Genomic DNA, 17,489 nt, shown 5'->3' on the forward strand with positions numbered 1-17,489 from the left:
TATTAAAGTAGACACACAGTCTGCTGTCACCACTTGCCTTCACAGGCACCTTTTCCCTGGACAAGAGCGCCATTCAAAATTCTGGGTTGACAGACAAAACCAGAATAAAGTCTCTGCCACCACCCTTCAAGCCATGCATGAGTTAGGAGTTAGCTATCTTCAAGGCAGATAGATGAGCTACAGCCCTTGCTCTGGTGTCATCTCACAGCAGCTTCCTGAACCGCAACGTTTCCCTTGGAATACCACAGGGTGCTCTTCCTGGCACACTGTGATTCCGGGTGTATGTGAGCAGCTTTCTCTACCTTGGAGTCTTCTTCTCTGGCTGCTGCAGTTTGACACCAAAATCAGTTCCAGTTGACTGTAGGGGAATTTAGGGAGATAAGAATCATTTCAGTGATCAATTTCATCTCTCATCTCTCATCTTGTCAGGGGGCTAGAATCTGTAACTTGTGGTTACCAGTTGCCACTTCCTCTTCCACCTCTTGAGCTATGCTTGCACCCAGGGCCTCTGGGCTGTTGGCTTCTCCTGTGTATCCACTGAGCCAGCCAGGGATATGTCTAGGCTAGTCTGGGGGTATTTCCAAGCTGAAAGAGTATAAGATTCTTTTCTTACAAGACCCATACTGACTTTCTTTTTTCTGGGACAAGCTGCCCTCAGATTCCTGTCTGCCTCCCTAGCTGCCAATATGCCAGGCTCACTTTTCTTTCTTTCTTTCTCTATATCTTCCTCCTTCCTTCCTTCCTTCCTTCCTTCCTTCCTTCCTTCCTTCCTTCCTTCCTTCCTTCCTTTCTTCTTCTTTCTTTCTTTCTTTCTTTCTTTCTTTCTTTCTTTCTTTCTTTCTTTCTTTCTTTCTTCTTTCTTTCTTTCTTTCTTTCTTTCTGACTTTCTCCTTTTCTTCCTCTCTCTTTCTTTGTTTCTTTATTTCTCCCCCCTCTCTCTCTCCCCTTTCTTCTTTCTCTCTTTTGTTATTGTGGTGTGTGTGTATGTGTGTGTGTGTGTGTGTGTGTGTGTGTGTGTGTGTGTGTAACAGAAAGAGAGAAAGAGGAAGAGTGGTTTTCCTATCACACTAGCAATAGTTCCCCTGCTTTCAAGTTGATTTTTCACTTGTCATTAGTATCCCTAAGTAAGTATCTTTTTAGGTAACTCTCATATGAGCAAAATCTATTTGTGTTTTATTCCTAAAATGCCTTGCACTAAACTTTTAATCTAATCTGGAGTCCATTTTATGGAGTGCTTTTCATAGGGAATCTGGATAAACTAGGGACATTTTTAGATGAAATTTCTTACTTACAAAAGAAAAATCTTGCTTTCTTTTAAGGGTTTGATGATGGAAAGTAAAAGGCATTATCCCAATTCCCAATTTTTTGAGGAAAAATATAAACACAAAAAGTGGGGTTGGAGAGATAGCTTAGCATGTAAAAACCAGGCCTGACCACCTAAGTTCCTCCCATTTTTGGACCCAACAGGTGGAAGAAGAGAATAGGCCACACCCCCACACGGCTTTTTAAAACTTCCTCCTTCTAGGTAATCTGTTAACTGTTGTCAGTGCTCTACAAGCACAAATTTAAAATTACAATATTTATCACATTATTTTTCAAAGATGCAAAGATCTATAAATGTAAATAGGAATTTGTGTCTTCTTTCTTCTTTTCCATTTCCTAGAAAATACAACATCTGTTCCTAAGTGGGATGCTGTGGCTCAGACCTTGTCTTGGGCAGGTGGCAGGATCTCTGGGAGAGGGTTCTGACATCCAGAGGGCACTCAGGTCCCTCTTTGCCTTTGTTTGATTTTTACACTACTGGGGTGAAGCTGAAAGCCTTGAACTTGCTAGGCAGGCTGTCCTCCAAAGCTGCTTTCCTTGCCCATTTCTCTTGCACAGAAGATTATCTGGCCAAAGTAGATTATTTTTGAAATGCCAGTTACACATGAAGCTCCTCTATCCTGCCAGAGATATTCTAAATTCTTAGATTTTAGAACCTTTTCTTTCAGAATTTGTGTAGTTATATTTCTTCAAACCTCAAGACTGCCCTTTATGTCAAGCCTATTAAAATTAATGAAGGAAAGCAATAGATTTTGAACCAAACATTTTCTCTGCTGATTTTTTGTGTGAAAGTTGCTATGCATAAATAATATCTTAATATTTCATGACAGATAAAGAGAATTTTGTTTTTGCATTTTATTTAGGAAGCAATAACCTATTATTTATACTCAGAAATGTGTAGAAAATAATTGGTGTGGCAGCTTGTACACAATAGTGACAGTGCACTAAATATCACTTAGTTATTAAGTAGCTAAGTGATGCTTTCTGGCATGGAGAGGCATGATGCTCATATGTTCATAAAATGTATACTTAAACATAATTTATGCATATTTCCTTTGTCTTGAATTCATTAAAACAATAAAGGTACAGGCAATTAATTCAAAAGGTTAATGGGCCATACACAAAGAGAATTTACAGAAAGTTTGTTGAGTTTAAACAAGTTGTTATTCATTTTCTCTTTTGTCCATAAATATGGCTCCTGACCTGTATTTCAAGGGCAAACTTTTAGAAGAATTTCAATTTTTACTGAAAGTTTCTATTTCAGTCTTCTAAGTGAAGATATTGTAGATGTGCACAGGGTGGTGAAAACCTCTCAGCTCTGATCTTTTTTATGTTGGCTATCACAGTTTGGAGTCAACTATTATGATGGGAACATTTCCCTTCATCTTCTGAACTATTTGCTGCTGATCAGTACAATGTAGCTTAATGATGCTCCTTTATTTATTTGCTTTTTTTTTTCATAAAAATAAAACAGACTAACAAATCTTTTGTTTGCAATAATTTCAACAAATCCCAGAGAAAATGTGCTGGCCTCAGTAAGAGATGGTGTAGAGAATCTACTGGACTCTAGCAATCTGTGGGTAGAAAGGGTTTATTGGGGGATCAAACTAGCAAGGCCCCTTCTGAAGGTTGGGCAGAGAAAAGCAGTCAGATGCTATATGACAGTCATGAGGGTGGGGATCTGAGCTGATATAGGCTGTTGACCAGAAACTAGCTGACCTTTGGGGAAAGGTTACAGGGTGTTCCTTGAAGATTAAGATCAGTTTCTGCTCTAAGCCATTCTGATTAGTGTAAGGTAGAATCTCAGGGTCATTTTTATTTGTATTTCCCTGATGACTAAGGATGTCGAACATTTCTTTAGATGCTTATCAACCGTTCAAGATTCCTCAGGTGAGAATTCTTTGTTTAGCTCTGTACCACATTTTTTAATTGGGTTATTTAATTTATGGAGTCTAACTTCATCAGTTCTTTGTATATTTTGGATATTAGCCCTCTATCACATGTAGGGTTGGTAAAAATCTTTTCCCAACCTTTAGGCTGCCATTTTGTCCTATTGACAGTAACCTTTGTCTTACAGAAGCTTTTCAGTTTCTTGAGATCCTATGTCAATTGTTGATCTTAGAGCCTGAGCCACTGGTGTTCTCTTCAGGAAATTTTCCTCTGTGCCAATGTGTTTGAGGCTATTTCTCTTCTACTAGATTCAGTGTGTCTGGTTTTACATGGAGGTCCTTGATCCACTTGGACTTGAGCTTTGTACAAGGAGATAAGAATGGATCAATTTGCATTCTTCTGCATGTTGACCACCAGTTGAACCAGCACCATTTGTTGAAAATGCTGTCTTTTTACCACTGGGAGGTTTTGGCTTCTTTGTCAAAGATCAAGTGATCATAGGTGTATGGGCTTATTTCTGGGTCTTAAATTCTATTCCATTGATTTACCTGTCTGTCTCTATACTGATACCATGCAGTTTTTATCACTACTGTTCCCTAACACTACTGTCTGATAAAGTTAGGACTCTCCACCAATGTCATCCCAGAGATCTGAGAAGGATATATTTGAGTAGAAAGTATATACAAACAACCTCCAAACCAATTAAGAATGACAGAGACTTACTTGTTACATGGACAGGCAACCTAGGCTCCTCCCTGTTGTTATTGATGGCTTTGATGGGGTGTAAGTTGTTAGTCTTTGCCTACCACACAGGGCATCATTAGGTCTTCAGTTACCAGACCCAGAAGATCTAAGATATTTTCTTGTGGAAGAACTTGGGGAACTGATCTATTTTGGCCAGGCAGTATTTACAGTTTAAGCCAGGTCCTGGCAGCAGGTAGGGTATGGGGCATTTTTTATTGCCTCTCTTAATGAAGACAAAACAAAATAGAGGATCCCATCTTGGAAGCTTGCTCTTGCTTCTTAACTCTAAAAAAGGAGATGCAGTGATAAGCAGAGACCTTGATACTGTTTTATGTGTGCTGCCATGATTGGTTTAAACAATATAGCTTAAACAAAATGCCAGAGAAATTAACATGTTATACCTCCCTTTAAGCTTAGTAAAGATAGCTGCTAGCCTCAGACTGTGTACCACACTAATCATAGGTTAAGAGTGTATGAGACCTCAAAGCCCACGTACGTGAATGTGTGCATGTGTGCATGGACATGTGTGTGTATGTGCATGATATCTTCCACAGATACTTTCTACTCTATTTTTGACCGAATTCTATATTTTAAACCAAAAATATTTTATTAAGACTTTTAATAAAATATATTAAACAAAAGAAATGGGATGTAATTTTTATTCATAGGTAACCTACACATTCTCCCCGTCCATCTATCCTTCCTCCATCCTACATTCCTTTAATACCAAGTAAACTTTGATCAGATAACAACAAAATTATATAAACATCCCATTCTCCATCAAAGGCTGTTATTGGCATGGAGATGAATACTTTACTTGTTGATTACATACTATTTGTTTGTGCTGTGGATGAAACCTTGACATGGGGCACATGATAAAGAGGCACTTTAGACTAAACTACATCTTAAGCCATAAACTGTAGTTTTCTTTTTGCTTACTTTGATGTTGAAAATATTTAATCCATTCTCAAAGAAGGATTCTCTGTTTTCTGGAACAAAAAGAAATCCCAAGTTCATAAATTTCATTTTCTTAGAAATGTGGCAAAGAGAAGAATAAAGGCAGACTACACTCCAGGGGCACAAGGGTGACAGTCCTCTAATCTCAGAAACATGTCCTCTATGCTTTTGTACAAGGGTGACAATCCTCTAATCTTGGGAACATGTCCTCTATCCTTTTGTCAAGCTACTAAGGGCAGGGCCCCTTGTCAGAGGTGGGCAAAGTTACAGAACATGTTCTATCAAGTCATTGCAAGCCATCACTGTATGTGAGTAATTCTATACATTATCACGAGCTGTCTCAGTCTTTTATAGTGCAAGTAGGAAGACAGCTGATCTGTAATTCTGCTGTATAGGAATATCCAACAAGGATCACAACTACAAAGACAGTTAATTAAAAAAAATAAAGAAATAGATATGATTTCTTTGGTTGTCCAGATACTAAAATTGTGGTAACTGAAAGATTAGTGTGATTTCTGCACAAAAAAAGAAATACTGATTCATGGTGTATCCTATATTTTAAACAAAAAAAATAAATCTTTTATTAAAACTTTTAGTAAAGTATATCAAACAAAAGGACTGGGACGTAATTTTTATTCACGGGTAACCTACACATTCTGCCCCTTTATCTATTCTTCCTCCATCCTATAACATCTCAGTCTCTGAAGTTTAAAATTCAAGGTGAAAACGCTGAGAAAGTCAATAATGCTTTTCTAGAGAACTAGTTGCAGAGCGCCCTCTAGGGACACCATTACATAAGTGCTCTATTTCCTCAATGAGCCAAGTGGAGATGAACGACTGTGGCTCAGGCAGCCACAGTGTGTGTGTCTGCTCCAGCCTGGATTCTCTGTTTGTACTTCTTCTAGACAAAGCCCCAAGAAGTTTGACCCGTGCATGTGGCATCAGAAGAGTGGCCTGGATAATCTCAAAATGTAGCAAAGAAACCAGGATCCATCCAAGAATGCAGGAGAACAATAATGGGGTCTACATCTTGGTCACCTGGACATACTGTCAGAAATGAAATACACTTTTAGAGAGTTATTTGCATTACTAAGAACACATTGCTTTAGTTAAAATTTTTGAAAAGTTTCTTCTTGTCCAAGGACAATGCTACTTTACAAATTCTCTAAGGGTCATTTGAAGATTTCAGCCAGTAAAGGTGCTTAGTGGAAAGAAAGAAAGAAAGAAAGAAAGAAAGAAAGAAAGAAAGAAAGAAAGAAAGAAAGAAAGAAAGAAAGAAAGAAAGAAAGAAAGAAAGAAAGAAAGAAAGAAAGATAAATAAATGGCAATATTTTTAAAGCCTTTAAAGACTGTGAGTAAATGTTTTTTGTTCTCCTACTTCTCAAGCCACAGCTCTTAATGTTTTCAGCAGTATGGTAACTAAAACATTAAGACTTACTAACTTAAAATACCCCACACAATTCCTTTGTTGACTAATTAGTTTCTTCTCCCAAAGCAAGAAGCATATGAAAATATCAACCATACTTTTTTGTGACACTATTCTTGGGGAGATGTAAATGAAAATCTACTCATCCCAGATAGGCAATTCAGGATGTGCGAGAGTGTCTGTCCCAGACAGTTTAGTTGGTCTGACCCTCTTTCTTGGCAGTCCATTAGTCTGAGAGTCTCCACATGCCTTACTGTTAATGTAACCTCAGAGACTGAGGAGCCCAATGAGTCTGGTCAGCTTCAGGGACTTCCTGAAGCCATTAAGTTGTTTCCTTCTTTATTTTGCTTCCTGGTAATACAATGTTTCATTTCATAAGAACTGGAACACAGCACATACTAGTAAAATATAACGTGAAATTTTGAGCCTTGATCAGTATCTTTTCGGCTACAGTATTCCGTCTAGGTTATCAACCCCCAGACTTTGAACATCTGGAAGCATCTCCATTAAAAAACAGAAGCTACTACCAACTTTTCCCTGTCTCATAGTTAAATCTTTGTTCTCTAGAATCTTTCCTTTAAAAACAAGGCTTGAAACACAAGATAAAAGCTCAAATTGTGATTCTAGCAGTGAGTGGGCAGGACATTTGGACTCTGAAGGATGAAAAACACTAGCTTTGAATCCTTGTCCTGGCTTTGCTGTCTGTCCTTTGTCCCACTGAGTGTGACTTCTCTATCACATAGAAGATGAAGATTACATGTGGTTATATATGGTTTTCTGTTTTGTCCGTTGAGTGTAATTATTTTCTCCAGGAACTTACCTCCATTCTGGTGCTAATTAAATAGCTATATCAAGAAACCATGAAACCAAGTCTACTTGTTTAAGTTGTACGATCGCCACACACCACCGATGCTAGCTAGAAAGATGCAGGCGCCCGGCAGCATTAACATACGAACTGCAAGACGCTGAGAGCATGGATCAGGCACAGGCTGAAATGAACACCTCTCCAGGGTTTTGTTCAGCTCATGAATAAGCAAGGTATCCCAAAAGATAAGGTGGCCCAGTTACAGAGCATCTAAAGAATTAGATGTATATATAGGCAATTAATGAGAACTGCTAGAATGGAAGGGGCAGATTAGAAACAAAACAAAACAAAACAAAAAAACCTTCCCTTTAAGGCAATAATTCATAATATTTGAGGGTTTTTTCCCTACCAGAAATGATTCTACAGGTCAGCAATAGCTTGGCTCTGAACAACTAATAAAATGTAAATAATTAAATGACTTTGTAAACAATAGTGTTCCAGACAGTCATTTGGGGGATGAATGTTTTAAAGATGTTCCTGCTGGAAAACTTTGAACTAATTCTGAAAGCACAAGAACTCCAAATATTCCTGCCAATTACTCATTCCTCTCCCTGTCCTCTCTGCTGGTCGACTGGGCTCCTGGGAGGAGAGTTGTCAGTGGAGAAAGAGATCACAATTGCATAGAAGCCAGGGGAAGATAATTTTCAAAAGATTATTGTCAAATTGACTTCACACACTGCACCCCACCCCTCGTTCCTACTAATTCCTATTATAATGATGTGATAAACTTTTGCTTTAAATTGCCCGGGAGTGGTGGTGATGGTGGTAGTGCATGCACATGAATGTGGAACCAAGACAACAACCTGGGGTTCATTTTTCAGGCGCCATCATCCACCCGTTTCTGAAACATGATCCAAGACATTGTCTGGGGCTCAGCAAGTGGACCTAGACAGCTGGGCAAAGAGCCCCGGGACTCTCCATGTCCTTGTCTCCCTAGCACTGAGATTGTGTCTGGATATTTGGTGTGATGTATTTTTGCAGTTTCTGGGGCATCAAACTCAGATCTGAGGGTTTGTGAGAAAAACAAGACAAAGCTGTTTTCCCAACCTCTCTGGGTCTTTTATTATTGTTGTTGTTTTGTATTGCACTCTGCTGCAAGCTTCAGCTCATTTTATTATAATAAGAATATAATAATGTGTATGCAATTAATTAGTGATCTAAAAAGAAAACAAAAGTCTACCAAGTTTAATAATTGTTTTGCCCTCCGTTGTCAGAATTGTGACTCTGTAGAAAAGAAGCAAGCCTGCATTTCTCGGGTTTTTAGGGAACATTGAAATTCATAAAACATAAGAAAGTATTCTAATTAAAAAGCAAAGTGCAAATATTTCCACCTACCTAGCTTTTACATTTATTAAACAGTATTCTCAAAAATGTGTTCATATTCTTGTAACACCTAATTAGGTTGTCTTCTATCCAACGACGTTACTAAACCTTTTATTATCTCTTTTACTAAATTGAATGTTTGTGCTTTTAAAATTACTTTTTTTTTTAGCAATATACTAAATTTCTGAGATCTACTCTCCAAACATACCTGTGACGACCCTTGGCCTCTTTAGAATAAAGCAAGAGTAATACAGCTCCCTTTGGGAGCCTCCAGCAGAAGCCGCCCTGTGTGTGTCATCACAAAGCCTAACAGAAATAAAGCATCACATTGTTCTCCTAGTTTATAAACCAAGTCATGGGGGCACAGAGGGACTTACACTAGGCCCACTCTGCTTGACCTCCGAAGAGTATTTATCTATTTAACTTCTACTAAATGTCTCCACAGTCTTCAAATGATTTTTCTCAGTCATACCTACAGTGGCACAGACACTGGCAGCAACTGTTCCAATGAGAATAGCACATTAGTTCAAGTCCTGTCCAAGATGTGATACCCAGATCTAGGCCCTTCCCTCTTGCATTCAGGGGCCTGCTGAGCACTGGCTGTGCATGCCCCGCCCACTCTCCAGAGAGGTGACAGAGCTACCTGCTTCCTGTCACTTGCATGTGCTCGCCTTTGCTGCCTCTTCTCCTCTTCCTGTGGTGAGTGAAGGTAATTAAGAGAACCTTTCTCTTCAGAATGGTCAGAAACCCATCTCTCAGTGAGGATGCTTCTTGCCTCTGTGTCTGGCAGCTACACTTCCAACCATACTTCAGGGTCTAACTGTGGGGCAGACCCTTTACCCACCTGCACACATGCAGAGAGAAGGGAGCTGCAGGCTTCATGCACCTCCAGTAATCAAGCTGAAGTGGTGGGAATCCTCACTGCATTTGGTTTTCCTCTGTGACATCAGTGCTTTGCAGGAGTGAACGCATAACCCAGGCGGTAAAGACAGGGCTGCTCCGAGGGCAATGAATGCTCAAATGCCCGTTTTTAAAGCTGTTATTAGGGTCCTCTTGCTTGATAACCTATGCTCTGCCTATGAGCGCGCGAATATTTATATACATTTTAGACACCTTAATATTTATAATTGTGTTAATAGCTATTTTGAATTAAGCATTACCAGGAGATCACTTTATTCAATACCCAATACTTATTATGGTGGGCTTATATCTGCCAAGGGAAAGCAACACAAATAAAAGCGAATGAACATTTTCATGGAACATATAGAGGGAACTGAACTTTGAAAAGATATGATGAAAATCAGAAGTCTGGGAAGAAAATAAAGCAGAACTGGGGGACAACAGTAGCAAGAATATAGAACACTGGTTCAGGTGGCAGGTAAGCAGAAGCACCCTTCATGAAGCGACATTGAAGCTAAGATGTAAATAAACTGGGTGAGTGAGAGCCACAAAGGTAACGGGAGCAGCAGGGCCCCGAAGAGCAAACCCTGTTTCATAAACTGTGAAGAGGCCATCATGGGAAAGAACAGGAAAGAGAGAATCAAAGACAAACTCGGGAAGGCAGCAAGGAACCAGAACATTTCAGGATCTGAACCTCAGAGTGGGTCTTCTCAAGGGATCTTTATACCAGTTTTCTCAAATGCACACAAACATGTTATTTGCCAAAGGTTACAATCCCAGAAAATAGTGTGACCTCTTGGCAGGCAAGACTGGATCATAGGACAAATCAGAGCTCCCTGAAGGGATTGGTCTTCAGTGCATGCACTCCAGTTCTAAACCTAAAGGTTGAAGGGCAGTTTCTATTATGGATAATCGTGATACTCCATTGAGACTAGCCAAGCGCAGCCCCCGACATGCCTGCAAGGGAAAATCTGTCCTAACTCCCCCATCAAAAAGACTAGATAAGAGAAAGGACAATTACCCACACAGCTGTAGGTTTGGGCTGCCTGGGCCCTCACAAGGCTCTTTGTTACTGCCCTGTTAGCCTGCCCCACCCTGGCTCAAAGCAACTGATCCAGCTGGCCTTGGATGGAAACCTCTGAGACACTGAAAGACACATCTTTCCTCTTGTAATAGTGCCTTTGAAGTATTTGTTAGTGACAAAAAGACAGCATAGTTGCTGAAGGAGTCTTAGGAGTCCTCTTAGAGCACTGTGGGAGCCTTGAAGGCTGGTTCAGATTCTGCACAGTACTAACTCAATCTTTTTGGCCATGAAATGTATAAAGGTACTCTATAGCTTTCTGTTTGGCAGTAAGATAGTGTTTCTATAGATTCTATTTTGCAGCAGGATAGTGTGGGATGCACTTGACAGTATGAGGTACAGACATTTTACAGCCTACTAGGAATATGAAAGGAAATATGAAGATCAAGTTGCATTATTTATGTTTTTTTTACTACAAATAACAGAACAAATAAAACTAGATTCATTGCTTTAAAAAACAGAGATGGTTAATTCTAGACAGAGAGCAATAAGGTCAGTTGCTTACTTTGTGTCTAATAATTATGAGCAAAGTCAAGTGTTATCATAAGTCTAGATGTTACTGAATTCTGTATGGCAGTGGCTATAAAGTAGGTACCAGATTGGACAGACAACCCAGGCAGCCACTGCCACACAGACTTACTGTCAGGCCTTGCAACTCCATGCTTATTTTATTTAGAGACAATTAAGAACTTCTTAGTCTATGGGGCTCAAAGTCAGTCATTCTCTCTCTTCCTCTCCCTCCTTCCCTCTCCCACCTCTCTCACCCTTTTTCCTTTTCCCTCTCTCTCTCTCTCTCACCCTCTTTCCCTCTCTCTCTCCCTCCCCCCCTCTCTCTCTGTGTGTATGTGTGTGTGTGTGTGTGTGTGTGTGTGTGTGTGTGTGTGTGTGTGTAGAAATAAGTTACTGAGAGTTAATGGGATCATTTTCTTGAGTTGTGTTTTAATGAAAAGCTTTCTCTTTTATTCCAACACAGCACAATGGGAAAGAATACTGATGTGGGCTGGAGCAGTGTCAACCATGGAGGGGTGGGCAGGCTCACAACCAAACCAACAAGAATACTAGTCTTGCACTAGAAGGGATGCTACACTGTCAGTGCCATCAGCAGCTGGTCACTGGACGGAGCACAGCTTATGGTGATGCCAGGCAGAATGAATCAACATTAGATTCTCCTTATGGTAGTTTCAATATACTTCTCAGCTAGAAAGTAGCATTTCCCTCTGAGGGCAAGTAATAGCTTAAGGATTTCTTGTCAGGTTAACTGAAGGTATACAGGTAACAAAAATAGTCAAGGGGCTAAGGAACAGAATAAATATTTCTAGAATTTCACATTCATTGTGTACAGTGTCCCTGACATATCCTCTCTTTGGCTCCTCGGATGCCAAATTGAGCGTGCATTATCCGGTTACTCTATCATATTCAATTTTCCCAGGTTTGCTACATTTATATTTTACTGTATTTCTTGCATGTATTACTTTTTACTAATCCTCTCCACAATCTGTGTTTATAGATATACATTAGCTATTTAGTTCATATGTTTATTTGGGCGGCATGGCTGGGAAGATGACTCAGCGGGTCGTGCACTTGCCACAGAAAACATGAGAACCTAAGTTTGAACCCACACACAAGCCAGTCATAGTCATACACTCAGGTAATCCCAGGATTTCCTCGGCAAGATAGGAGGCGGGGAGAGAGAAAGGAGAGTCCCAGAAACTTGAGGGCCAGCAAACCTGGAACACAATAGTGAACAACAAAGCCTTCTCAGACAAGATGGAGCAGGTTAACACCTCCAACCGCCATATGCCTGCTGTAGCATGCATGCATCCACAATCTTAGAATCAGATTCTCTCTCTCTCTCTCTCTCTCTCTCTCTCTCTCTCTCTCTCTCTCTCACACACACACACACACACACACACACACACACACACACAAGAGGCCGCTCTATAGATAGGAGTTTGGTTCTGTCCCACAAGGTTGACTTTTTACTGAGTGTGATTTTACTGAGCAAATCAACATTCAGAACTCATGTCAAGGTAGCTGAAACAAGGGCAGCAGTGACGGTCAGTAAGGAGCTTTGTTGTGCCAGGTGATAAAGAGAGATGATCCTTGAATAACTTTCTTTTTTATTTATTTTCTATATTCTTTGTTTATATTCCAGTGATTTCCCTTTCTCCGTTCCTCCCTCCCCATATGTTCCATAAGCCCTCTTCTCTCCACCCATTCCCCAATCCCCCCTCACCCCACCCCCCACACACACCATTTCTCTGTCCTGGTAATCCCCTACAAGCCTTTCCAGGCCCAGGACCCTCTCCTTCCTTCTTCTTGGGAATCATTTCATATGTTAATTGTTTCTTGAGTATTCAGAGCTTCTGGGCTAATATCCACTTATCAGAGATTGCATTCCATGTGTATTCTTTTGTTATTGGGTTACCTCACTTAGGATGATATTTTCCAATTCCAACCATTTGCCTAAAAATTTCATGAATTCATTGTTTTTAATTGCTGAGTAGTATTCCATTGTGTAAATATACCACATTTTCTGTTTCCATTCCTCCATTGAGGGACATCTGGGTTCTTTCTAGCTTCTGGCTATTATAAATAAGGCTGCTATGAACATAATGGAGAAGGTAGCATTATTGCATGCCGGGGAATCCTCTGGGTATATGCCCAGGAGTGGTATAACAGGGTCCTCTGGAAGTGTCATGTCCAGTTTTCTGAGGAACTGCCAGACTGATTTCCAGAGTGGCTGTACCAGCTTGCAATCCCTCCACATCCTCACCAACACCTGCTGTCTCCTGAGTTTTTAATCTTAGCCACCTGAATAACTTTCAATCACTTTTGTCACATGTGACTGGCCTGTGTCCTCCTTCCCAGGTGTGAGAGCATGGAGCTTGATGACAAAATCCGGGATCTGATAGCAGGTAGCCCAGAGGCCACAGCCTGCCACAGGAATGTCCATTCTCCAAAGGTAAGGAGACATTCTCTTCCTGCTTTCTCTCAAAGCACACTCTACAATGTGCTCATCCAAGTCATTTATAATCAGCCATGATGGATTGAGACAGTAGTGGGAATCAGAACAAACCTTATCTTCCAGTCATTATACGGCCTCTGCTAGATAGAAGTCTGAAGCAAAGCCCCTGGGCTTTCTGGAGCGCAAGAACGGAGTCCTGCTACTAGAAAGAGCACTGAGTACCAAAGGCATCTTTGGAAAAGGTGACCTAGTTGGCTAAAATCAGCACAATTCATATCTGTGTTTGTTTGAAGTCAATTTTATTTTTTTCTGCATTGCTTTAAAAAGCAGGGGAGGAGCGCTTTATTCCTAAGGAATTGTTCTGGGTTTGTTCTTTGAAGATGTTCGTTTGTGGTACTGCTGGGTACGTAGAGATAATAAGCTCTTGCTCAGGATGTGGTAGATGGCTTTTCAGGCATGCCTCATAAAACGCAGGGAACTGTGCAGCTCTGGACAATCCACAGTTTAGAACCCATCTCTAACGCTCATTTCCAAGATCCGATGTACTCATGCATTCATGGCTGATGTTGAAAACTGAATACATAAGATTTTAATCAAAATAATTATAGTTCTTATCAGTAAAGTCGCACACAGAAAACTATAAAAATTCAAGACAAATACTTTGTGTAGAACAAATGGGGACTAGATGACCCTAAAGAAGAACACTTATTGCCATAGAAAATTTGCAACAATAAATTCACATGTTTTTTTCTTAAAAAATATCTCAGAATTATACAAGCTTCATCCATCACTAAACACAGGCATAGATATGATAAGACTCCTACCTTGAAAATGCATCAGAATGGCTAAGATCAAAAACTCAGGAGACAGCAGGTGTTGGCGAGGATGTGGAGAAAGAGGAACACTCCTCCACTGCTGGTGGGATTGCAAGATGGTGCAACCACTTTGGAAATCAGTCTGGCGGTTCCTCAGAAAACTGGGCATGTCACTTCCTGAGGACCCTGTTATACCACTACTGGGCATATATCCAGAGGATTCTTCAGCATGCAATAAGGACACATGCTCCACTATGTTCATAGCAGCCCTATTTGTAGTAGCCAGAAGCTGGAAAGAACCTAGATGTCCTTCAGCGGAGGAATGGATACAAAAAATGTGGTATATTTATACAATGGAGTACTATTCAGCCATTAGAAACAATGAATTCATGAAATTCTTAGACAAATGGATGGAGCTGGAGAACATCATACTAAGTGAGGTAACCCAGTCTCAAATGATCAATCATGGTATGCACTCACTGATAAGTGGATATTAGCCTAGAAACTTTGAATACCCAGGACATAATCCACAAATTAAATGATGTCCAAAAAGAATGGAGGAGTGGCCCCTGGTTCTGGAAAGACTCAGTGCAAGAGTATAGGGGAATTCCAGAACAGGGAAGTGGGAAGGGGTAGATGGAAGAATAGGGGGACGGAAGAGGGCTTATGGGACTTGCGGGGAGTGGGGACCCAGAAAAGGGGAAATCATTTGCAATGTAAATAAAAATAAATAAATAAATAAATAAATAAAAGAAAATGCATCACTGTTAGCAAGCACTTTTCAGGATCTCTCTCTCTCTCTCTCTCTCTCTCTCTCTCTCTCTCTCACACACACACACACACACGCACGCACACACACACACACACACACACACACTAATGATTTCTTTTTGAGTTGGGTTATCTGACTCAAGATGATTTGTTTTTAGGTCTATCCTCTTCCCTGTGGATTTTATTATTTCTCTCCACACCCCCACAGCTGAACTCTTGAAGTTTGAAAGCTGTTTCCCTTCACCTGCAGCAGAGAGCAAAATATTTTCATGATGCAGAAATTCTTCTGCATACATTGAAGGAAGGATCTGATATTTGTTTACAGCTATTTTGACATCTATATTAACAACCAGGGACATTTTTATCTTTGTTTTACTAATAAAATTTAAGCTCCAGAAATATTTTAAGTCATTGACAAAGACTACAAAATTATAAAGTATTTTTGGGGTGTAAAATCACTTAAGACTATTTTCCCCATAATACATTGTTGCAGTCTGCATATTTTTCTACCTCACAAAATATGCATGTTCCTTCACTTCGCAAAAAGTCATTCCATAATCCTCTAGTGGGCTGTAAGATTTCACAAACTGCATTTTTTGGTCTGGAAGCCTGTAGCAGTGAATTAGTTAAACTGTGTTGGTTCTCAGCACCCTTCCAAGAGTTCACTGGATTTGCGAATGAAAGGCACAAATGTGCCAGCTAATTTCAATATGCCTTGACTACTAGCTCGATGGTTAGGTATTTCTAATCCTTCCTGCAGCTAGCATGCATTCTCCCCTCCAACTTTCCTGAGTCTACTTGCTAAATCAACATTTCATCTCTGCCACCCCAGATCCAAGCAGGGGAGTGGCCATTAGGACAATTTTCTCTGCATTCTTATATGGCCAGTTGCTTTCTTTCCTGCAGCTCTTTCATCTGATCCTTCTCCCTCATGGTGATTCTCTGTCCTTCTTTTTCTCCCGGTTCCTCACACGTACAATCTAAAAGTTCTGTCTCCATCTCTCTGCCCAGCTAGTGGCTATATGGCACTTCTTTATTATCTATGAAGCCAGAGAATCTCAGGTCTGGAAGTTCAGCTTTTTGGTAGCTGAGATAAGAAAAACCATTAGGACCAATCTCCAACAGGAGCCCCATATTTTTGCCGACTAGATGAACTCTTCTGTCCATGTTCAGAGCATTCGCAAAACCTAGAGCCATGTTCATGCTCCCATACAGTGTGAGTCCCTCCCCGCTTCTCTATAAGCACCTGCCTTCTTTATACTTCATTCATAAGTGTTATTACTTTAGTTCCAGGATCATACATGAATAACTTTATGTTCTCTGCTAGTCATGAAATTTTTGTTACTTTGAAACTTTTGTTATGTTCAGTCTTTTTTTAATTTTGTGACTATGGGTATATATATTTGATGTACACATGCCATGACAAATTTTGTGGAGATAAGATGACAACTTGAAAAAGTTGTTCTCTCCTTGTACCATGTTAGCTTCAGAAATCAAATTCAGGTCATCAGACTTGTTGACCCACATCTTTACCCACTGAGCCATCTCACTAGTTGCTCATAGGTTTTGAGGAAGTTCAGTTGTTTAGAATCATACAAAATATATCAAAGTGGACACTTTTCTAAACAATATCAGCAATAAACAGCCTGTTCAATGACACAGTCTATAGTAGCATGAGATTTGGAATAAATCACCCCTACAATCTCCTTACAAATTATTCTCAAAATCCATAGAGGAAGCTAATGTACTGTGTACTTATGGGAACCAAGTTTTTTATTGTTACGGCAGATGTTTGAGAGAATTTAAAGGAGAAAAGCTTTGTTTGGCTCATTTCCTTTTAAAGCTTCATTTTATGAAGCTTTTATGAGACAGAGCAAGATGGCAGAAGGGTCCAGAAAAGCCATGTTGCTCACTTTATGGTGTCCATGAAAAGAAAACTACAGAGCAGAGGTAGCAGAGGGACCAGAATATCTTTCCAGGCCATGACATACTAACCTATTTTTTCCATCTAGGTTTCACCCCCTCTTCTCCAGCACTTTCTAATAATGTCATCTTGTAAATATATCCAAGGATTAATCCATCCATCAATTAAATCAGAGTGTTCAGGATCCAATCACTTCCAAAGCCTATCAGCTTTTAGCACATGAAGATTTGGGAATACACTTTATATCTGAACCATCTCACTCACAGAAGCAATCTGCCTGCTCTCACATGAAAGATGTCATGTGACATTTCTTATGTCTGTCTTCCACAGTCCGTTAATGTTTTTTATACATCTACCTCTTACCTAGATGTCCGCTCTCAGGAGCACTGTCAGGTAACCATCCTTGCACCAAGCATTCCCCCCCCCTTGGGGAATGTCCTCTGATGTCCCAAAGGCAGCTGCACACAGTGGCTTCCACCTTTGAGGATAAGAAATGTTTTTT

The 17,489-nt window shown here is 40.1% G+C and overlaps 1 protein-coding gene across 1 annotated transcript in view; it reads left to right on the forward strand.

Annotated features, from left to right (window-relative positions):
- Tnip3 (TNFAIP3 interacting protein 3) overlaps window positions 1-17,489 on the forward strand; it is a 101,608-nt gene that overhangs the window by 42,186 nt on the left and 41,933 nt on the right. Inside the window, exon 3 of the mRNA XM_052173850.1 lies at window positions 13,381-13,474. Within this exon, the coding sequence (XP_052029810.1) occupies window positions 13,381-13,474 (94 nt within the window). The remainder of the gene's footprint in view (window positions 1-13,380; window positions 13,475-17,489) is intronic.

The sequence above is a fragment of the Apodemus sylvaticus genome, chromosome 2 (genome assembly GCF_947179515.1).
Source record: "Apodemus sylvaticus chromosome 2, mApoSyl1.1, whole genome shotgun sequence".
NCBI lineage: Eukaryota > Metazoa > Chordata > Mammalia > Rodentia > Muridae > Apodemus > Apodemus sylvaticus.